Consider the following 24,190-nt stretch of genomic DNA (forward strand, 5'->3'; position numbering starts at 1 on the left):
ATGCGGTTTAATGTGTCTTTTAGTGTGAATATTGGGTTTTGTTACCTTGTGCCTGCTTGTGTGTATGTGTGTGTACTGTGTGTGTGTGTGTGTTACACTGCGTTTTACCTTGAGCCTGCTTGTGTGTACAGTATGTGTGTGTTACACTGCGTTTTACCTTGTGCCTGCTTGTGTGTGAGCACAGTCCCTGTGCGCTGCATGTGTGTCTTGAGCAGCTGGGTGGCCGTGATGAGGCTGGACTTCTGGGCCGGGGACAGGCCCGTGGTCTTGGGCTTAGGGCTGGACGTGGGACTGCTGCACACACTCGACATGTCCTGAGAGGAGCAGGAAGAGAAGGAAGCAAACACACACGCACTAGTGGTGTCAACAATGATCGATTCAGCGATGCAATCCAATGCGGGGCATGGACGATCCAGAATCGATCCAGCAAGTTCCAGAATCTATCCAGCAATTGTTTTAAGTTTCAATTACTTCCATGGATATTTCGGGAGCAAATGAATGTTAAATTAAATAAAGGCACTTCAAAACATTGCATGACTGATACAGACTGATACAGACTGATACAGAAAACAGCCAATAAATTCTTGCTCAGTATCTGACTACTTGTATTGCCTCATCATGACTGATTAAACATTTGCTTTGCTTTCAGTAGAAATGTAATGCATTGTAATACATGGTAGAATTGAATCGGAACGGATCTGATCGCATAGAATCGAAACGAAGCAAATCGCTACCTCCCGAATCGTGATCAAATCGGATCGTGAGGGCAGTGCTGATCCACACCACTAACACGCACACACAGTGAACCAGAGATGCACTGCTGAATGCTACAGAAACAAACACACTCGCCATGTCTCAGGAGGACGAGAGGGACATATCAGTCAAAGGTTCTTCAAGGACGCCCAAAGGCAGGTCACTATATTGCCCCCCGTGCGATCACAATTACATCGTCACCGCCACGATATGTAATCATTGCACATAAAAAAACAGACTTTATTTACATTTCGATTAGGGGTGGGCACAGATTAATTTTTTTAATCTAGATTAATCTCACCGTCATTATGAAATTAATCTAGATTAATCTATATCAAAATGACTCATTCAGAATAGGCACGCTAGCGAAATAATGCCGAAAAAATTTCTTAAGACAGATGGCGCATTAGACCAGAGCTCATCTCTTTTTTCCAAAATGCATCTCATCTTCAAAAAATGGTCATGTTGATACTTGGTGATGAAAAAATAACTGCAATATGTGTAAAGTGTGTCCAATATGTTAGGAAGCATTTACAGTTAGTCAAAATGAACAGCACTACAAGTTGTAGAGGCAAATACAGAAAATCTATCAAACATTTTTAATGGGGAGAGAGAGAGAGAGAGAGAGAGAGAGAGAGAGAGACAGAGAGAGAGAGAGAGAGAGAGAGAGAGACAGAGAGAGAGACAGAGAGAGAGAGAGAATCAACCACTGACTCTTAAAAAGAGCGGCGGCTCCTTTAAGAGAGGGAGGAGCTCTGCGCGCAGTAGGCACAGCAGCCTTCAGCAGAGCCAGGCTACTGGATATCTAGAACCTACAGCACTGGCCCACGGCGATTTGGCCTAAACCTGACAGTTGTTCTCAGAGTTAGAATGCCAGAGGAGTTACAACTCGAAATGAATTCAGTTTGCAAAAAACAAAAAAAATCAAGCATGACAACCGTGAGGTTTATTACCGTCTGACATGAGAATATCTCACTGAGTCGCAAACACAAATGCGCAATTGCAAAACATTCACCGAGAGTAGGCTAGATATTGACAGTTTCAGTTTGACAATCTTCAAAATGCATACGACAAGGAATGTTTTGCAATTATGGCACAGGCAAGATTTCTGGAAGTTGTTTATGTGTTCCATACAATGCGTTAGGAAATGTAGGCTATGTCGGGCTGGTACTCACAAACAATAATGTCTCTCTATGCTTCACCTCAAACAATAACGTCTCTTTAGTCTACCACTTATGAAAAAGCACTCAAACAACACCTACCACGGCAGAGAGATTAATGTTTTCAGTATGCAAACACTTTATATTTAGTAGGTCTGCTGAAGCAACAGGTGGAGAGGCGATGCGACTGGAGTGCAGTCTGAAAGCGTCTGTCAATGAAGCGCTATGGTGACGTGCATACCCAAACTCCAAACCCATATTTTGAGAATAGATTAATGTGCGATATTTTCTTTATCGTGCGATAAGAGTCTCACATTATCGCAGCACATTAACGCCGATAACGGCCCACCACTAATTTCGATTCATTGTGCAGCCGTAATGAGAGGTGTACTAAGGTAAGGCGTACTGACCTCTGAGCCGGAGGGCGAGATGGGCACCCGTACGGAGGGCGAGGAGGGTCGCGGCCGCTCCAGGTCAAAGGGCAGCTCTCGGCGCGGCTTCTTCTTCTTCTCCGTGTCCATGTCCCGCATCTCGCCAGCGCCATGCCCGTGGCCGTCCGCACGCGTCAACACGCCCGTCAGGAAGTCCGCAATCTCGTCCTGCGCGGACAGACAGACGTGAATACAAGCTTCATGCATACACTTAACATACAGCTACATACACTTTATAACATACAGCAACATACAGCAACATACACCTTCACGCAATGCTTACACATTCCCACATTGACCCACATAAGGTACAACAGCAACGCAGAATGCATTACAACGCATCACAGTTTGTACAACCATGTGTTTCAATTGTCATTGCAGCTTTCTACAAAACAGACACGGCTACAGCCTTCATGAATGAATGCTTAAACACAGCTACATGCTTCAAGCAATGCTTGCTCTTCAATCCCACATGGGCCACACAAGGCACAACAGCAACCCAGAATGCATTACAATGCACAGTAAGTAGACTTTTCACCTAAATATGGTTCAATTGCCGACTCTACAGCACAGCCCTAAACAGAAATTCTCAACTAATTCTGCAGAAGTAGGCTAAATGGAATTTAGACATGCCAAACACAAGTGCTTATTGGTTTTCTAAACTGCAGTGCTTTTAGATTCGTGGACGTACTTAGCACTCCAGGTTTAGCAAACAACACCTTAATGCTGCTTAAAATCCCCATTTTTAACAGCTAATACCTTTAAGAAATGGCCCAAATGTGTAATGTACAGAATAAACATCTACCCAATAGCCCTGAGACTCTTTCACTCATAAAAACACAACAGTGGAAAATCCGTAGCACATGCTTGCCCCCTAGTGGAGCCTTGATGTAATTTCTAGAGCTCAGCCCAGGACACCTCTGTAATACAACAGCTTTCCCAGTTAGACTAAGGTGCTGTTTCCACGTAGCAGGATATTTTTTTAGCAGGGTATTTTTTTTCTCGTGATTAGGTGTAAACGCAACATTTTGATAAAAATAAATCCTCCATTGTAACAAATGCGTTTCAGCCCTCTAAACAGGATATTTTTTTCTCCTGCTTTTTATACCTGGATTTTAAATATCTGCTACGTGGAAATGGAAGGCCAAAACCAATGCAAAACCAATGCAACCAGGAGAAAAAAATATCCACATATAAAAATATCCAGCTACGTGGAAACAGCACCTAAATTAGGAGTCGTTTGGTAACACGTCATTCACCCACCTGAATACAGCGGTCCACCATGGTCTGAGTAAGCCCTTCAGTCTTCATCTTTGCAGAGTTGATCCTAAGCACACAACACAGAAAAAATGAGATCCCCCTTTTCATGTATGAAAAGTGCAATTTTTCCAGTCATAATGAATACTTAGAATTTGATGGTGGTGGTAAGTATTCATGGAAAAGGTAACATTAGTGAATGGGTAGCATGAATTCTGGAAATAAACAACTAAAAATCTGACACAGTGTACCTTTAAGGTACCACAGTAGGACAGTATGACGTGCACAGCAGGTTTACATTCCTTGTACGCACGCACGCACACGCACACACGCACACAACGGGGGCAGGTGACCTGACCTAAGGACCTCTAAGGACCCTTCACACACACACACACACACACACACGCACGTTTGCAGGTGCTTCACCTGAGGTTGTCGTCGGCTCCTCCCACCACCACCATGCTGTTGTCAGCCCTGATCTTCTCCCGGAACTCCTCCATGTTCTCAGTTCCACACTGCAGAGCGTTCTGGCCCACAACGAACAGCACCGGCGTCTTCATGTCCAGAAGAGGGTCGTCTACATCCTACACACACACACGCAATATAACATAATGTTATATGATATAATACACACAGCACAAACAGCACTGTCATCTTCATGTCCAGCAGAGGTTTGTCCATATTCTTAACACCAACTCCCAAGCAAAATAGCCAATATTGCTCAGGTTAGTTGGCTGAAGATTCTGGTAATTCAAGAGGAGACAGGCTTGACACAAAGTATGACCAAAAAACACCACAAGAGCTACACTGATAAGGCCTCCAGTTAAGATTAGAAGGATCTAGAGCAATGGTTTTCAAATTGGGGGCCGGGGACACGTGGGGGGCCGCAAAGGGGTGCCGCGGCAGGTTGGCAGGAGAAGTATAGCACAATTTTTATTTGAAGTAGACAGCATTCTTGTAGAAAATGCTAAACATGGGCATGCCTTTGGGGCCTGGGAATAGCAGTTGTAGTAAAAATAACGTAATCTAACTTAGGTGCTGTTTCCACGTAGCAGGATATTTTTTTAGCAGGGTATTTTTTTCTCCTGTTTAGGTGTAAACGCAACATGTGGATAAAAATAAATCCTCCATTGTAACAAATGCGTTTCAGCCCCCTAAATACGATATTTTTTTCTCCTGCCTTTTATACCTGGATTTTAAATATCTGCTACGTGGAAACGGAAGGCCAAAACCAATGCAAAACCAATGCAACCAGGAGAAAAAATATCCACATATAAAAATATCCAGCTACGTGGAAACAGCACCTAATTAGTCCTCACAGCAAGCAGTGGTTGCCATTGAGCATTCTACAGCAGAGTTCTAAAATTCAAAAAACTGACAGTTACTCGTCAGTGTTCCATACCTCCCTTAATTAGCCACACCTGTTTTGGAGCTGGGTATTGATGTAAGCTTGTGCAGTAAAAACTAATGTACACCAAAATAAACCAAAAATAATCTTAACAATATTCCCATTAGTTAAGAGCGGCATTATAATAATCTATTGCATCTCTGAACATTACTACTATTATTGTCAAGTTATCATTTTATATATTCCGGTGGGGCACTGACTACCTCCTACTATGATTGTGAAAGGGGATGCAAAGAAAAATTGCGTGGCATGACCCACGCAAGGGGGTCCTTGACTGGAATATATCGGTATGTGGGAGCCATGCCATGGTAAAGTTTGGAAACTCTTTATCTAGAGCAGTGTTTCTCAAAGTGGGGCAGAAGCCCCCCTAGGGGGACGCGGAGGTATTGGAGGGGGGGCGTGTGAAGTCAGAAGGTTTTTCTTTTTTAATACTTTTCTGCTTTGCCATTAAGTCAACACATTCACTTTACAATCACAATATATTCATTCATTTATTCACTAATTTTTAGAGAACATCATAGGCCATATACGTGTATTAGGCTCTAATAAACTTTACGAAGGCCTATTTATTTGTATTTTCGTAACCATTTTGCTCGAGGGGGGCCCAGACATGACACCCTTCCTCTAAAGGGGGGAATGGCACGAAAAGTTTGAGAAACCCTGATCTAGCGTATTACAAAACAGACAGAAATGGAGGAGAAAACTCAACTTCTTTCAATGACAAAATGATACTTCAGCAAAACACAGTGACTGGGATTGCTGATACCGTAATTGAGATTCTTGAAATGTTTATAGAAGACATTCCAGAGAAGGTTGTGGGCAGCCGAGTTCATTTGAGTTTATCAAGCTTGTCCCCAAGCTGGGGGGTGTTGCCCAACGGCTGAGTTTGGTATGCTAAGTATGTTGGTCACAAGGCCCAGCACACTCCACACATCCACTTTTTAACCTCAAGCTTTCAAGCTATTCATCTCCCCTGAACAACCCTCCCTTCCCCATCTCAAATAGATAGCTTGAAAGAAACTTTACGAAAAAAAATAGGGATTGAAACTGGGTGATGGACATGAAGGAACAGGTATGGGAAAATTGACAGTTCAACAATTGTGACAAAATGTACAGTGAGGCTAATCAGTGAATGCAAATATCTGACCCCTCTGGCTCCGTCCACGGTCTGCAGTGGGAAACCAAGACACACCACAGCCGTTAGGTACTCCATCAGTGACACCTGGAGGTTGGGAAGAGAATAGCAGCTCAGGTTACACAATTCAATTATCACATTCACTTGACTTACGCATCCACTGGATGAACACAATGGTAATCAACAGAGGTTAACAGTGGGTGGTGTGTGTGTGTGTGTGTGTGTGTGTGTGTGTGTGTGTGTGTGTGTGTGTGTGTGTGTGTGTGTGTGTGTGTGTGTGTGTGTGTGTGTGTGTGTGTGTGTGTGTGTGTGTGCTTACATGGCAGGCGATGAGAGCACCCACGTTCCAGCCAACAAGGATGATAGGTTTGTGAGGGAAATGGCTGTGGACCTGCAACACATCAAATACACAAATGCACAAAATTGACTCCTTGAAAAGTAAAACAAAACAAAGAATACTGATTTGAATTTTCCTTTCAGATCTGACAAAAAAGACGCTGACCAATCGGAGCGCAATACCACTCTCACAAAAACTAATTACTCCATTCTGTCAATAGGACACCAGTTCTTCTGCATGCATGTAGCGACTAGTTCACTTAAATAAGTGTGCATCTACGCACAGTTCAACTGTGTTGCAAGTGCAGTACAATGATAAAACTGAGCATTGTGTGCAAGATGACTGCAGAGTCCTCCAGACTGGTGTAACTAGCGACCCCCCTGACAAGTGCTTAGTTGAGTGTGGCTAAGGGGCTGTTGGCATTGGACCTCAACTGGGCACCTGTGACTACAAGAACAGCAATTGCAAGAGGCCGCCACATAATGCTCCCTACACAACTGCCCAAGGGAAACTAAATGTCAAGACTTCCTTCTTGTTTTAGGGCTGTGTGTGACTTCTTTATCCAGGAGGCCACAGGCAGGTGCTTACAACCAGTGGGACATCTGAGACTTGGATCCAATTAATCCATGAAGCCAGAAGTAGTGGTTTACAGTACCTCCAATCCATACACACACACTTTAATGAATTTACCACTGACGGCTCCCATCATGCAGGCGATTTCCTCCCATTTATACAAACATAGGTACAGAGTAGACGTACAAACACACAAACACACACACACACACACACACACACGCACATGCACACGCGCACACACACACACACACACACTTACTTCCATGACTTTGCCCCTGACGGCTCCGATCATGTGTTCCAGACACTGGCTGATGCCGATGTTGGCCCCACTGCTCACCACATGGGTGTGGATGGGGATCACCTGAAGACACACAGTATACTGGACATCAGGAATCAGGCTGTGCAGCAGAGGATTTGCTTACAGATAAGTTGGTTTGCCTTACGGATGTAGCCTTATTATGCATTACAATGTATTCTAATATTGTCACAGTATACACCATCATAGAAGCAGAAATACACACACACTCATGGATCCCATGTTTTACTTCCTTGATTACATCCCGCTGTGTGTCCTAAACATGGGTATATTAACAGACATGACCTAGGATATGGTGGAGTTAGTGTTGGAGTAGTGTATTAGGTAGTGGTGGGGCCTAATGTCGCATTCCCCGGCGGTAGGAGCTTCCCAATATGCAACCAGGAGGCAGCTACCTCCCACTTGAAAGCGTTCCAACCAGCAAGTGAAACACCTATGATGTGCACTTGTCATTGCTGTGTTGACGTCACGATTTCGAAGTCGGGGTACTTCGATTTGGTCCCAGCTCGCGACTTGAACATTCCGCTTTAACAGGCGTTCCAATGCATTTCAGCATGTAGGAGGTCAAAAATATCCCATCTCCCACCCTCGGGGAATGCACCATAACACCAGAGCAAAGATTTTGGGGGAAACTTTGGACTATTGATGTGTAGAGTGAGAGGGAATGTTTGTTATTCAATTCCCATTCATGCACTCGTCTTCCAACTTTTTCTGCAATCAGAAATGACAACTCTTACAGCCTACGGCTGCTTGAATGTCCCAATTCATTAACCAAAGCACATTACACAATCCTGCTGCACAGCCCTTGGCAATGTCAGACTTGACGAATGAGCCATCAACGGGTGCAGTGTTTTCCCCGTAACTAATGGATAATGATGTACATTTCCATAGAAGCACAAACACTTGAGTAGCACATCCAAACGTTACAGTATGATAAATAAATCTGGAGCGGTATGTCAACGCATTACCCTAGGGACGCATAGACACGAATTTGGCCACACAAAGCGAACTTTGCCATTCATTCTTAAGAGGGAGGCGAAAGCAAGTGAATAGGAACGAAGCGAAGGGAAATTATTTGACCAAGTTTAATATAATCATGCAAATGAGGATCTAATTTTGCCTGCGGTGGTCAATCAAATCAACAACAAAACAGTTATTTCATTTGATTTGTCGCAACGACCTGATGACTGTTCAGCTGTACTGAATTTCGCCTCTCTTCGCTTAGCTCATTTTGCCTGTTATGTGTCCCTAGCATTACAGTGTAATAATAAAATCTTAACCTGGAGCAGTACATCCACATATTATAGTGTGGTGATAATAAGTGAATCCGATGTGTGTTTGACTTCTAAAATCAGTGTTTTGAGTCTTGTAACATGGTAAGCCATAGTTTAGTACACATTACACAACATTATTTTTTACAGAAGAAGCTAGGCTTGCCTATAAATTGGTGGATCATGCGACATAGTTTGACACAAAAACAAAAACACAGACACACAAACAGACACACACACAAAGACGTACATGTGTGAGGGGTGTTATTTGGTTTAAATGGCATAGCTTATTTGCACTGTCCAATTATAGCAGGATTGCTGGGACCGTGAGAGGCGCACGTCGCACACACACACGTACGTACATAAAACATGTACCTTCACACACACACAGCACATCGTGCTGAGGCAGGAGGCCTGGGACTGGGATAGGCACACACACACTCTCCACACAAAACACACACACACACACCTTTCCGAGGCAGGAGAGCTGGGACTGCCAGAAGCGCATCCTTCGCGAGGTGGGGAAGGAGGGGTTGGTGGGGCCCGACGGAGCAATCAAGATCAGCGGCGAGCCAGGAAGTTTACTCTGGAGGGAGGAGAGGGAGGAAGAGGAAAAGACCAAACAAGCAACACAACAACAAACACATGATGATGATGAGCATCTGAAGTGCATCACCACCAATTACCTCTGCTATTTCCGCACCCGCCTCCTTGCCCCAGTTTCCATGCAAGTTACAAAAAGTAAATAAAATCGACTCCACTTGTATAGGGAAGGGAAATACATTTGAAAAAAAGATTATAGCCTGGATGTGCTGAAAATGCAGTCAAAATCAGCAAAAGGTCTTAAAAAACATTCTCAAAACTGACCAGTTTCTATGCAAACACTGCAGCCTAGTGTTGCATTCATTCATGACATTTCGATCCACTCCAATGCATAAAACTGACTGCAAATATGAGTTCTAAGTAATGTATTCCCCAAGGGAGCAGCAAAATGTCTAAGTGGAGGCACCACTGTATCTGCATATTCTTCTGATGGCTTCACTAATCAAGACAAGTTAATTTTCAAAAAGTCTCAAAAAGCAAAACACCATTTCCAACAACATCATATCCTTAATGATCTGCACTAGCATTTCCCAGCATGTTACACCCATTAGCAAAGCACAGCTGGTATAGAACTGCTGGCTCATTAGCCTAACCAACTGTGGCCATGTGTGTCAGCCTCTTTTGTGCCGCTCAGTGGCAGCTGAAGTACAGTAGCTATTGTGATTGCATTAACAGATCTGCAACATTTTAGAATAAGGTGAACATGTTAGCCACCAGTAACTGCCTAATTACGGTCTGTGTAAGTGACTTACAAGACATGTCCTCAGCAATAAATAGAGGCAGATATGACACGCACAGAGGCTATACAATGCATCCCGAGCATAAATTAGAATAGAATAGACTTTATCGTCATGCCAGCATGAAAATTGTCTTTTTTCTCACTGTATAAGGCTTAAAGAGATACTGTCCCATTTTTGGAAATAAGCTTATTTTACACCTCCCCTTGAGTTAAATAATAAGGTTTTACCATTCTCCTATACTTTCATCTGTCCTCTGGGCATGGCAGTGCAAATTCCACCTCCAGGCTAGCAGTTAACATTTAGTCCTATGAGACAAGTTAGCCGCCAGCTGGTCTCATAGGACTCAATGTTAACTGCTAGCTTGGAGGTAAAATTTGCACTGCCATACCCAGAGAATGGTTGAAAGTACAGGAGAACGGTAAAACCCTATCATTTAACTCAAGGGGAGGTGTAAAATAAGCTTATTTCCAAAAATAGGACAGTATCACTTTAACAATTCAGACAGAAAACTCTAGGGAGGGATCAGTCAAGTAGTGTTTGGCTGGTGAAGTAGCATGCTATCCGGTAGATTATGCGTAGACGACTGCTTTGCCTGCGTGAAAGTCAGTTATAGAAGCGCTTACTGGCTTGTTCTGTGAGAGCACGCCCACAGCCGGGTCCCATGGCCTCTTGAGCAGCAGGGAGAGAGCCTCGGCCCCCGCCGCCCCACTCTTCACCGACGACGTCATCAGCATCCGGTCTATCAGAGATGGCACCTGGGGAAGGAGGTCAAGGTCGAGGTCAAGGTCATGGGGACGTCCCCCTTTTTTTTTTTTAAAGGTTTGGGGTTGGGAATGACCCAGGCCGAATTCGAACCCGAGTCCGCATGGGCAACTTGCCCGTTCATGTTATGGTGTCCTAGCAAATTGTGTCACAGAACCACCATGGGGGATCTCTGTAATGCTGCAGAGGAAGAGTACCGCATCAAAGAATTGTCTATTAGAGTAGGATACACTAAGCCTGTACGTTTCCTGCATCCATGTGACGTCAGGTGAGCGCCCTTGAGGAGACCTTTGAAGACTTATGGTTGATGGAGTTATAATGGAGTTGCCTTTGTGCCGCCACCAAATGCCAAAGAAAGAGAAGAAAAAGGAGGGGACAATGCCCCTTTAGGAGACCCAACTTAAGCAGTCATTTGTATTGAGTAGGCAGAGGTTGGGGTCTCTTGCTTTAATAGAAAATTCTTTGACCATATCCATAATATGGCCCCAGGGGGGCAATTTCTCCCGCTTCCTTTAGGAGATTTATGCTCAGTGACAACAATACTGTAAGAGCTACTAAAATACACACACAGAAGTTGAAACAAAAATATGGAAGGATTGGTGAGGTAAAGATGGGATGAGGTAGAGATTTGTTTTGTGCTGCGTGTGATTTCCTGCCACCTAGTGGTGAAGTTGTACTTCAACAGAATTACCTTTATTTTGCCAAGCCACGAGAACAGGGGCCTAATACTACAGAGCTGGTTCAGGAGTAAACTAGGTTAAGTTAAAAGGAAAGTCATCTAGAAGAGCCTGGAATCCTCATTTTTTACAAATGTGGTTCACAAGAACACTTCAGTTGCTTGGCGGTAATAACCTTGTGTTTACCATGTTCTTCTGAAGAATTAAAATCTGCACCAGTCGTTGTCTGCCTGCAGGTGTATGTGGACACTCACAGGTGTTGGTGTGTTGCCTCACCTTGCTCTTGAGTGTCTGCAGGACGTCCAGGTAGGCGGCCAGCATGGCGAGGCTGAGGGACTCGATGAGGGTGGTGTGCAGCCACTGGGTCAGCTTGGTGTCCCAGCTCACGCTGGCCAGGGCGTGGCGCACCTTGCGCGCGCACTTGTCCACCGCGATGCGCCGCAGCACCGGCTCGTTAGAGGCCTGAGAGGACCAGAAGACGACACGGCAGAGGTTGATACTACATTAATAGAGTGCGCAAAAGTGGCATCTCGTCTTCAGTTTTTCAATGCCTTTTACAAGATGGCGACTGCCATACAGATAAACACATTTGCTTTAGATGGTGCCAAGCATGTGTGGTGGTAAACAAGTGAGTTTTACCAAAAAAAAAGTGTATCATCTGGCTAGTCAAGCATGTTAGTGGGACTGTCATGGTTTGGGGATGCATGAATGCTGTCAACATTGGAAATCTGAATTTCACCTAAAGAAACATGCATGTCAACATGCACTGTGACTTCTGAAGCAGATAATGATACTCTCCATAGGATTTAATTCAAATCTCACACCCATCTATTTTAGCCAGGTGCAGACTCAAAATATAAAAGTTCAATGTAAGCCAAGGTTGAAACACACACCGATGACCTCCCTTTTAATCCCTTTTCATTTCAAGACGCTTTGGGCCAACAAGGCCCCTTCTCAGACACTTTCTATTTTGACCTAGGGTGTTCTCAGTTTTGTTACATGTTGAATAACGTTAATAGCTGTATTTTCAAGTCAAGTCAAGTCAAGTCAAGTTTATTGTCAATTTCTTTACATGCACTGGTCATACAAAGAATTTGAAATTGCGTTTCTTGCTCTCCCATGCAGACATAGACTAATCTAGGTAAGGACATAGACAGTATAGACATAGACAGTACTCATACATGGACATAGACAGTATGGACGTAGACATTGCTCATACAGACATTTAAAGTGCAAGACTGGACAACAGAAGACTTGTAGAGAACATACATTAAGAGGAGGTATTTTGTTGTTCTTTTTTCTAAAAGTCCTTTATAGCGTTCTGACATAGTAATAGTAGCATTTGAAGAAATAAATAATTAAAAAAAGGTTTTTATTAAATACACCAGCAGCAGTATGTGTGTGTGTGTGTTTGTATGTGTTTTGTGTGCGTGTGTGCGTGTGCGTGTGTGTGTGTGTGTGTGTGTGTGTGTGTGTGTGTGTTTAGTGCAGGTAGAAAGTGCGGTGTGCGTCTGTGTGTGTGTACCTGTGTATGTGTGTGTGTGTGTGTGTGTGTGTGTGTGTGTATGTGTGTGAGTATGAGTTGTGTGTCAGTGTGTGTATGTTTGGGTTTAGTGCAGAAAGTGCAGTGTGCTTGTGTGTGTGTGTGTGTGTGTGTGTGTGTGTGTGTGTGTGTGTGTGTGTGTGTGTGTGTGTGTGTGTGTGTGTGTGTGTGCATGTGTATGTTTTGAGTTAGTGCAGGTTGAAAGTTCAGTCACAGATGTAGTAGTGCAGGTGGAATGTTCAGTCGCAGATATGGTGGTGGGGATGAGGGGGGGGAGCGTTGTCAGTGGCCTGGCTGGCTAGAGGCTGACAGTGAAGGGAGAGTGGGTTGAGTGTTCAGTATCTTGATTGCTTGATGCATCGTGCTGCTTGCAAGCCTGGTGGTACGGGAACGGAGGCGCCTGTACCTCTTTCCAGAGGGCAGGAGGCTGAACAGTTATTTTGATAACTTTGATAACTTTTGACATGTATTTTGATGTTTTGCGAGTGAACAACAAATTTAAGCGGTTATATATGTTGCTAACAGGTCACTAATCATTGAGTCGAAGTAAAATGTCTTTAATTTTGTCCTATGAAAAGGTGTACTTACAAATCTGCAAAAATGTGAGGGGTGTACTCACTTCTGTGACACACTGTAACATGTGTGTAATTAAAAACAAGTCCCCTTCAACCGGAAATTTACGACAGCAGTTTTGTATCTTCTATGTCGGAAGGCCAAAACCGAAATAAAACAAAACTCCCAGAGCAACGTCCAGTTGTCTCTTCCAGAAAGGGAACGACAGGTTCAGCTGAGACAAGATCCAAATAGAGCATAGAACTGTGCACCCAGGGAGTGCTGTGGCGCAGCGCGCTAAGCCCCCCACATATGGGGACCCTGGTTCGAGTCCAGACGGCGTAATATCCCAGCCCTACCCCATATTTCTCGACTGCTCATTTCCTGTCTCCCCTCACACTGTCCAGTCATAATAAAGCCCCAAAAACATACCTAAAGAAGAACTGTGCAGCCTACCACCGATATTACATTTTATTTACTCTTGGCACTACTTATTTTAGATGTTGAATTTCCAGAGACTGAAATTCAACAAGCTATTTGATTTCTACAATATGTAAAAGCTGTGCAGCTATTAACACATTTGCATCTTCTCAATTAGCAATATTGATCAAAACACATTGAGCACTAATCAAATGTCCTATGAGGAGGAGGAGCTGTGGTTTAATTAAATTACATCATAGTGAACTCACACTCTCATTGGACAGCCGGGCAAGTCGCTCCGCCTGCAGAGCCTTCAGTACCCTATTAAAGAGTTTGTTCTGGGCCATGGACCACCCAGTCCTGAAAAGAGGAACAGAGAAACAGTGTGTATTAGAATAATTTGAGTTGACAACAAGGATTTGTTTTCAATACTACTGCACTGTTTACATTAGAGTCTTATCATGCTATGCTACATGTAGCTCTCTAGAATCACCTGGTCATGATCATAAGTTTGACATTATAACACAGTTAAACACTTCACACAGGTGTACAGCTAAGGGAACCTTTCACAATTTGTCCATTTTGTTACAAATGTACTGCATTCCAACATCTTATGGTCAGTAACCCTTCTCCCCGTCAGTAACCCTTCTCTCACACATAATGCAACAGATCTCGTAGGAATTGGGTTCTCCAATGACTTTACAAGGGCTTCTGTCATGCATATCGGAATAGTATTATGTAGGGATGCACCGATACCGATACTGCTCATTATACTCGTACTCGTACTCGTCAAGCACTTGCCGATACCAGCTACGAGTACTACTATTACACAAAACAATGCAAAATCTCGTCATGTTCTGTGGACTTGAAATCAGCATGGAAAAAAGTGCCACCTCATACATTTACTAACATTTAAATCAACATGGAAATGGACAATAAAAGTATCACAGGTGGAAAAAAACAAGGCCATGCATTTATCTTCATTGTATTTTGCTGGTAAAAGGTATTGGTATCGGTACTCGGTATCGGCAAGTACACACATTAATGTACTCGTACTTGTATCGGTTTCCAAAAAAGTGGTATCGGTGCATCCCTAGTATTATGGATTCTGAATATTGATTTTGGCCACATGCCTCTTACTGATAATCAATCAAGGGTGGCACTAGGCAAGCAAACGTGCCTTGTCTAAAGCTTCAATGAGCTCATTGGCACCTCAGCCATGCTCCATGTTCCTCTGCTGGCAAATCAAGCAGGCTGCTAATCAGTAGGTCATGAGTCGAGTGCGCCTCACTGTTATATTGTATTACCTCACACTTGGTAGAGGTTTTTGTGAAAAGGGTATGAAAGGGAAGCATTTCAAACCCCATGCTGCATGTTGCACTGCTGAGTAGGAGCACATTCAGTGTATCGTATGGCAATATACTGCATCATCCTCTTTACGAGTGTGACCTTTTTCGTTGGTGGCAACTATTTCTTTTGACGGGCAGTGGATGTAAAGTACTGTAAAAATAGGTTAATGCGCATCATTTTCAAGGCCATGCTTCAGGATACTCAAGTATCGCAATGCGCATTGTATCGTGACCCTTGGATTGTGACGCGTGAGGTTGTAGGCACCAGCCAGCCCTACTGCTGAGCCACACGCTTCCAGCTCATTTAATGAATGTATAATTCTCATTGCACAAGTGACACTGAAAAGAATTCTCCATTTTCCTCTCTTACTTGTTGATGTGTTCCTCCCAGTCGTCCGGCGGTGGTGGTCCGTCGGCGACCGTGCGGGCAAAGAGAACATGCCTCTCGCACTCGTTCATCACGGTCCGCGCCTTGTCGTTGTCATAGAGAGGCACTGCTGTGGACGTGACCGTATCCACGTCAACCAAGATGTCAGACTCCCTGGAATAGATGCAAGGCATGGGATTAACAAAAGAATTCAAATTCACAAGCAAGAGCCAGTCCGGGTATTTCAAAGTCACCGAAATGTAAACAGTATTGTCGATACGATACCCTATTAAAGACTTGGTAACCAAGTGACAATGGCGTCTCACTCTCTTTAAAAGCCGTCCATCATTAAGTACAGTAAAATTACCATTTCATGTCTAGGCAACGAAAGCCACTGTTCTTTCTGGTCTTTTACATTGCACCACACTGCTTTACCGTACTTTACAAATGCCGGCACACAAACCAACACACTCACAGGGGCGTTTCCGGTTGCCTCCGAGGAGTTACAAACAGCATCCGCGTGGGCCGGGCGCTGCTGGCGTCCGGATGGGCGTTCCATGGCTTGGCGTAGCTGTGGTCCAGGAAGACCAGGTCCAGCTCCCGTTCGTGCACAGACAGCTGGAAGAGGAGGGAGGTCCCCATCCTGCGGGCCGACGTCTGGTAATCCTTCTCGCCAGCACGGTACATCGTCCACTAGGCCCACCACTGGGCCCCAACACTCCCGACTGGAGGGATGTCTCTCTGCGCTTGCATGAGCTGTGATGGTGATGGGGGATATAGGCAGAGCTGAGAAGAGGCACTTGAAGTTGCCAGCCCAAATTGCTCTCTCTCTCTCTCTCTCTCTCTCTCTCTCTCTCTCTCTCACACACACACAAACACAGCAGAGTATAGGGACAAATATATCAGTTTGCAGTGCACAATGAACTTGACTCAGTGACGGGTTTTTTTAAGCTTAGAAGTCCAGTGGTACAACCACTACTATCAGCCATAAATTAATTAGTAATTGGAAATTAATGAACGGCAATGAATATGCCTCTTAGATAATCCACTGAGACATCATCATTTTAAAATCATTTCATCCATTAGTGGCATTAGCTGTGGCACCCTGACTGGCGTGTCCCACTACAAGACGTCATTGACCCACACTTGTCTTAGGTAGGCCTACACACACACCCATCAACACGCTTCAATAATGGGGTACACAACATGCAATAGCCCAGGGCCACTAGAATGCATGATGTGTCCCTGAGCAAGAGTAGGCCTACTGACTGTCTTTAATTTACAGAGTAACAACAATACAATTTAAGGACCAGTTCATGGAGTTAAACAAATTGGAATGGATGCAGCGCGCCACTTGGAATCATCCACCTGCTGTGAGGCATGACATGAGAGGCTAGTGATTCATAACAACGACACGCACGCGTCTGCTTGTTGATCACTGTGTTGGATGATGTGGATACTGTCAATGGGATGAACCTATAGTTAATCTAACCAACACATCGGCCATTCCGAGTTCATTTGTGAATTATGCAACTCGAGTTCACTTTGTATTCTACATTCTACATCTACAGTGCTGATGCTACATACTGGGGATATTTTTTACATACCAAATGGTTACAGCAACACCCTTCCAATCTTCCGATAACGTTTTAGCTCTTCTGTTTTAATTTTTACCACAGACATGTTACATGTTATATAGCCTTCCATAAGAAGGAATGACACACCAAGAAACTACAGAGAAAACATGAACGAGGTCTCTTTAGCGTGACTAGAACTAGCTATCTTACGTCAGACCGCAGTTCCACTATCGCTGTCTGACTAGCGAGCTAACATTATTGACCAGCCCTCGTCAAGCTTCATGACTTACTTCAAATGTTCCTCGTTCAAAATGACCCATGCGTCATCTCGCTGTGAAATATAACCCTGCGAGAGTGATACTTAGAATGTTTTAATGATAATTCCTTGTCCGAGTTTAAATCCACTCCCGCGGTTGTAGCTGCAGTAATGGCTGACTTCCTTTTGTTTCTCAAACGCGCCACAACAGCAAACGTAAAATCCGGAGTGGATCAAGATTTGCACCAGGACTAACATGTAGAGCTCTACTTCATTGAAAAGCCCGGAAAAGAACAAACGCCGACAAAAAAACTGGAATGTGTATAGGCATTTCTTCATTAGCAAACCAAAAGTAGCCTAATGTTGAATGTAGAAAACACACATCAATGCAGACATATCACTCTTAAAGTGGAAATGAAGCACTGACAACTATTATCATTTTTGGCGGCTCATTTATTTTCATGAACGAATGGATGTTCATTGGACAGTGCAGTCACTGGACAATGCACAGCTGCTTGTGTGTGTGTGTGTGTGTATGTGTGTGTGTGTGTGTGTATGTGTGTGTGTGTGTGTGTGTGTGTGTGTGTGTGTGTGTGTGTGTGTGTGTGTAGGCCTATAAAAAAGGCTACAGGGAAAATCGTGCAAATTATGATACAAGCGTGAAATTCGGCAGGTATGTGCTCAAGACCAATTCGATCAAATCTACCCGATTGGCCACTTGAAATGGCGGCCATTTTCCAAGATGGCCGCCAAAAAAGACCCCAGAAATTGATTTATTGCATAGAATTGACATAGAAAATGATGATACAAGCATGAAATTCAACATGTATGTGTTAAAGACCAATGCGATCAAATCCACCTGATTGGCCACTTGAAATGGCGGCCATTTTCCAATATGGCCGCCAAAAAAGACCCCAGAAATTGATTTATTGCATAGAATTGACCTAGAAAATTATAATAAAAGCATGAAATTCAACATGTATGTGCTTACGACCAATACAATCAGATCTACCTGATTGGCTACTTGAAATGGTGGCCATTTTCCAAGATGGCTGCCAAAAAAGACCTTAGAAATTGATTTGTTGCACAGAATTGAGAAAGGAAATTATGATACAATCAAGAAATTTGACCATTATGTAAGACCAACACAATTCATTCTAAGGGATTTCCCAGTTTAAATGACTGCCATTTTCCAAGATGGCTGACAAAAAATACCATAGAAATGGATTTGTTGCACAGGATTGATCAAGCAAGTTATTATACAAGCATCAATTTAGGCATGAATGTGCAAAAAAAACAACAATACAATCAAATTTACCTGACTCAACACTTGAAATGGAAGCCATTTTACAATATGGCTGCTAAAACACTGAATTTAGCCCAGACGTGAGCAAGAAATGATGATACAAGTATGTAAATTTGTGTGTTTGTGCTTAAGAGCAATATAATCAAATCCCCCTCATTTGCAACTTGAAAATGTAACATGGCAGCCATTTTTAAAGATGGCCATCAAAGAAGACACTAGAACTTCATTAATTGCAATTAATCTACCAGATGTGGCCCAAATAAACAATCACTATGTTTGAATTTCCAATGAATTCATCATAGAAGGAAACATAATCAAGCAGAAAGGCACATAACTAGGTTACCAAGGGTAACCCCGGTTCTCTGAGGGATATGAGCGAGACATCTCACTATGGGTAACGCCCTTTGCGTGGTCATTTGCCAAAACTTGCTTTCAATCATGCCGTCAGACCAATGAGCTGCGCAGATTGGGATCCCGCCCCCTCGGGGACAAAGCCCAGGTGTGCCGGGCTCTGACCTTCAATCTGAGACAACTAACCTTTCAGCTTGTGGGTGAGTGTGGCAATCTGGTGAGATGTCTCGTTCATCTCCCTCAGAGAACCAGGGTTTCCCTCGGTGACCTATAGTTCTCTTTCGGTTGAATCACTCGACATCTTACTATGGGTATTGAAAAACTCCTCATTGCATTGCCAGTTACCTAGAATGCACAAGCAAAAGCCTGGCCGCAGCACAGACCCTTCCAGCCGATGCCCAGAGCTGTAGAAGGCGGAGAGGCAGCGTCCATCAACAGCGATAAGCGACACGGCTCGCCCAACAGCCGCCCAAGGGGCCAGGGGCAAGAGCTGCACCCGAAGGGTTTACTTGGAAGAGCAGGGGAGGCAAGCCCCTAATCCCTCCAGACAGACACCAACCATGGGGAAAGTTGATACCAGTAGCCTACCAACCTAGGGGTTAGCCAGGCACTTGACACCATCATTAGAGCAGGCACACCACCCAGACTCGGCCTACCAGTGTCAATAAATTGTTTAGAGGGCAGATCCCGGCAACGCTAGCGGGGGAACAAGAAAGAGGCGCAGTCTTCGTTCCGAACCCGGGGGGGAAGAGGGCACAAAGGCAGCGTCCAGACATCCAATACCACGGAAAGCACACAGTGGAGGGAACCCAGGGCACGGAAACCACCCGTCTGAGTGTAACCGATGTGCAAGTGGAGCCCACAGAGGTATAGCGAGGCCCCCAATATCAAGAGGTATTCCCCAATGGAAAATCAGGCCTTGGCACAAGGGGGAATATTCAGCATGTTCAGTACCATGCCTAAGACATCCAGGCAAGCTTGAGCTGCCATGCGATCTTGCTGGCAGAAAAGACCCAGTCATTCTCCAGCAGGGCCGCAGGTCCAAGTTGCGGACGGAGAACCGAGTAGCAACCACCACCACAACGAGCCAGCCAAGAAAGCCCTGATAGACACCTGTTTGAGGGCACACGCTCTGGTTCCCAGGGGGACATCAAAGACGCACTTCCCCTCGATCAGGCAGCCTGGTCGAGCAGGGGCCTGAGATACTTCATTGGAGAAGTATGATCTAGCTAACCACGGGCGCCCTACCCAGGGACAGCGCTCCAGGCAGCACAACTGACACTCGCGCTCCTGCTGAGCGCATGAGACACGCACAGTAAGGGGTGACCGACCCAAGGGAGACACGGGTAATGCGTCCTATTAGGAGAGGCGAGGATTCAGGTGGCCTTGCCACGATCAGTCTTGTGTTCCACAGAACTTGTGCCCGAACGTCAACCACCATTAGCGGAGGTCGGGTGCGCAAAGGGGACAGCACAGTGGCTGGAGAGGGCAGCCAGGGGAGGATGTTCATATCTTCGAATGTCCCAGGCTGACAAGCCAGAGCAGTTATGTGATTAGCTAAATTAAACATGTTTAAACATGTGTAAGTCCAGAGCGAATAACGCAAATTCATGACAAAGCTTGTTTCTGGTGTTCACGCACCTTCTGTTTAACAGCAATATCGAGAGAACCATGAATTGCTGTTATTAGCATATTATTACCACACTGTCATCGTATTATCAGCATGTCATAACCTTGGGGACCATTGACATTAAGTTAAGAACTGGCTTATGTGTCATTGCTGAACATTTTTATATCTGTATCACTTCATCATCTATGGAAACATATTTGAGGAGAGTGAACAATTATTTCCACTAAATTTGCAAATTGCAAACTTCTAGGATCGTTTTGGACACATCGTCATCACATTTTAAGTAGTAAATCAAGTATATTTGATTGTAGGCCTATTGGTCTTAATCACATACATGCCGAATTTCATGTGTCCATCATAAATTGATTGGATAATTCTGTGCAATAAATCATAGTCTAGGGTCTTTTTTGGCAGCCATCTTAGAAAATGGCCGCCATTTCAAGTGACCAATTGGGTAAATTTGATTGCACTGGTCTTAAGGGCATTAATGTTGAATTTCTTGCTTTTATCATAATTTGCTATGTAATAAATCTATTTCTGGGATCATTTTGGCGGTCATCTTGGAAAATGGCCACCATTTCAAGTGGCTAATCAGGTAGATTTGATCGTATTGGTCTTAAGCACATAAATGTTGAATTTCATGCTTGTATCATAATTTTCAAGGTCAATTCTATGCAATAAATCAATTTCTGGGGCCTTTTTTGGTGGCCATCTTGGAAAATGGCCACCATTTCAAGTGGCAAATCAGGTAGATGTGATCGTATTGTTCTTAAGCACATGCATGTTGAATTTCATGCTTGTATCATATTTTTCTAGGTCAATTCTATGCAATAAATCAATTTCTGGTGCCTTTTTTGGCGGCCATCTTGGAAAATGGCCACTATTTCAAGTGGCCAATCAGGCAGATTTGATCGTATTGGGCTTAAGCACATACCTGACAAGTTTCATGCTTGTATCATAATTTGCACGAATCAAGCCAAATTGGCCTTGTAGCCGCTCTACTATAAGGCCCAATCTCAATTCACCCCTTGGCCGTTCCCCTTACCCCTCCCCTCAGTTTTGTGTAGGGGTAGGGGTATCCCAATAGTCATTAAGGCAGAGGGGTAGGGGTAAGGGGGAGACTTTTTAGCCCTCAAAAAGGAGGGGTTCGGACAGGCAGACTCCGTTTGGAGGGGTAAGGGGTAGGGGTAAGGGGTAGGGGTAGGAGTAGAAAAATACACATGGGAAAGGCCCTATAAGGCCCAATCTCAATTCACCCCTTGGCCGTTCCCCTTACCCCTCCCTTCCATTTTGTGTAGGGGTAGGGGTATCCCAATAGTCGTTAAGGCAGAGGGGTAGGGGTAAGGGGGAGAACTTTGTAGCCCTCAAAAAGGAGGGGTTCGGACAGGCAGACTCCGTTTGGAGGGGTAAGGGGTAGGGGTTAAGGGTAGGGGTAGGGGTAGAAAAATACAAATGGGATTGGCCCTTACTGTAACGCAGTACAATACATTTCCAGATATGCAGCTGACATCTACGTGACGTCATCAAAATTATATAATGTTCAGTCTCAGTTTGCTCAAGCGCTTGCTTGGTTGTGTTCTGAAAATTACACTATTGCGTGTATTTCTACAAACTATCATGTTCATACCTAACATGCGATGATGAAGACAAAAGGCTACTCCTGGCGTCAGGCTTTTATAATATGTGAGTCAGTCAATGCCATACTCCATATTCTACTCTTTATACCGTTGTGCTATTTGTTGTTTTGTTTGAGTGTAGGAAGGTGTGAATTTCGCATAGAAGCAATCAAAGTAAAACAAATAAATGCAAAATAAAATAAGTGCGATGTAATATAAAGAATGCAACTTTGTAACTGTCAGAATAGTGGTTCATTTTGAAAGCATGTGTTTTATTGTCGGTGCCTAAATCTTGTCATACATCCAGTATGTTTTGTTTTTTAACAGATGTGTTTTCCCAATGATATGATGAGTGTTCATTTTTTAATGGAGTGTCTTATGAAGGAAAAGTGTGCAGTGACCATGAGCAAATAGCATAAAGAAAAATGTGTGTTGCTGAACTTTTGTTTAAGGTACGGACACACTGTGTTTAAGTTATGTTACCAACAACTTAACAATATGCTCTTTTGGTCTAAGCATCAGCCTATAGTGTTCAAGCAATAGGCAAATACTGGTAATAGCCTATCTATTTAACCACTTTAAGCCTGAGGCACCTGCAAAAAATGCCTGCCGAATGCACTAAAGTGACCAGGAAGGGCTGATGTAGTTGTCATGCCTTTGGGTTCATAGTGTAGCTTTCTTGCATTGGTGGAATAGAATAGAATAGAATAGAATAGAATAGAATAGAATAGAATAGAATAGAATAGAATAGAATATGGCCCTGTTGTGGCCAACCAGTAGGGCATTTGTCTGCCATGCGGCTGACCCGGGTTCGATTCTCGGCCCGGTTCCTTTGCTGACCCCTCCCTCTCTCCCAATTCGCTTCCTGTCCACCTCTCACACTGTCCTATCAAATAAAGTCGAAATGACCAAAAAAATCTTTAAAAAAAATAAAATAAAGCCTAGATAGAATAACAGAACAGAATAGAATAGGCATAGCCTACTAGAAAGCGTTCAACTTGTCGATATGATGAAATGTAGGCCTGGTTCAAAGCGTAGGCCTACACAACAGAGAAGAATTGTTTCTTTCAGGGAAATAGACCTAGGCCTATCCTAAAAAAAGCCCATGCCTGTAATGTTCTTGTTGTGTCTATTGACATATAAGTGTCTAAATAAACAAACAATAAACGGAGCGATCATCCTTGATCTGAATAGAACTGATTTATTCACTGATATAATACAACGGACCGCCAGGGGCGCACTCCTTATGTAAGGCACATATATACATTGCATTGACGTGGTGGGGGCACAACGTAAACATGCATATGTTACATCCCCCTTCTTTTAAAGCAAGAACTCAGTTACATCAACACAACAGGTCAATCCTTACATTCAACAAACAATCAGTAAATATAGAATTAATGTACAGTGTACCATTTCAATTCACAGCTATACTTCTATTGCCAAATACATTAATAGCTTTTAAAGCATTTAAAAACATTAAACATTAAAACATTTACCATACCATGTCAAGTCAATCACCTGTTAAAATAAGTCATCAAATCAATCACATAGAATATATTATGCAGTCACATCAATCACACAAAATTAGATATTAAATAATCATGTTGTCTGTCAGTCCATTTCAAAATGCATCAGTAGCTGTAAGAAAAACATTGTTATTGCATAAACACATCTGCAATATAATTAAACCATCTTACCATATATCATGTCAAATCACATCCAACAATACGTGTATACAATCATGACAACAAAATATTTTCATTTTCTTTTCTTTCTTTTTTTTTAAATTGTGAT

At 43.6% G+C, this 24,190-nt stretch overlaps 1 protein-coding gene across 2 annotated transcripts in view; it reads right to left on the minus strand.

Moving 5' to 3' along the window:
- Positions 1–17,686, minus strand: part of kansl3 (KAT8 regulatory NSL complex subunit 3) — a 40,830-nt gene extending 23,144 nt beyond the window's left edge. For both annotated transcript variants that reach the window (XM_063195759.1, XM_063195758.1), the window contains exons 1-14: positions 17,525–17,686; positions 16,133–16,413; positions 15,661–15,831; positions 14,211–14,301; positions 11,703–11,888; positions 10,611–10,742; positions 9,114–9,230; positions 7,317–7,418; positions 6,464–6,535; positions 6,157–6,231; positions 4,028–4,185; positions 3,608–3,671; positions 2,324–2,512; positions 158–314 (exon numbers count right to left, since the gene is read on the minus strand). In XM_063195759.1, coding sequence (XP_063051829.1) covers positions 158–314; positions 2,324–2,512; positions 3,608–3,671; positions 4,028–4,185; positions 6,157–6,231; positions 6,464–6,535; positions 7,317–7,418; positions 9,114–9,230; positions 10,611–10,742; positions 11,703–11,888; positions 14,211–14,301; positions 15,661–15,831; positions 16,133–16,344 — 1,726 coding nt within the window. In that variant the 5' untranslated portion in view covers positions 16,345–16,413; positions 17,525–17,686. The remainder of the gene's footprint in view (positions 1–157; positions 315–2,323; positions 2,513–3,607; positions 3,672–4,027; positions 4,186–6,156; positions 6,232–6,463; positions 6,536–7,316; positions 7,419–9,113; positions 9,231–10,610; positions 10,743–11,702; positions 11,889–14,210; positions 14,302–15,660; positions 15,832–16,132; positions 16,414–17,524) is intronic.
- Between the last annotated feature and the right edge of the window lie 6,504 nt (positions 17,687–24,190).

The sequence above is a fragment of the Engraulis encrasicolus genome, chromosome 3 (assembly GCF_034702125.1).
Source record: "Engraulis encrasicolus isolate BLACKSEA-1 chromosome 3, IST_EnEncr_1.0, whole genome shotgun sequence".
NCBI lineage: Eukaryota > Metazoa > Chordata > Actinopteri > Clupeiformes > Engraulidae > Engraulis > Engraulis encrasicolus.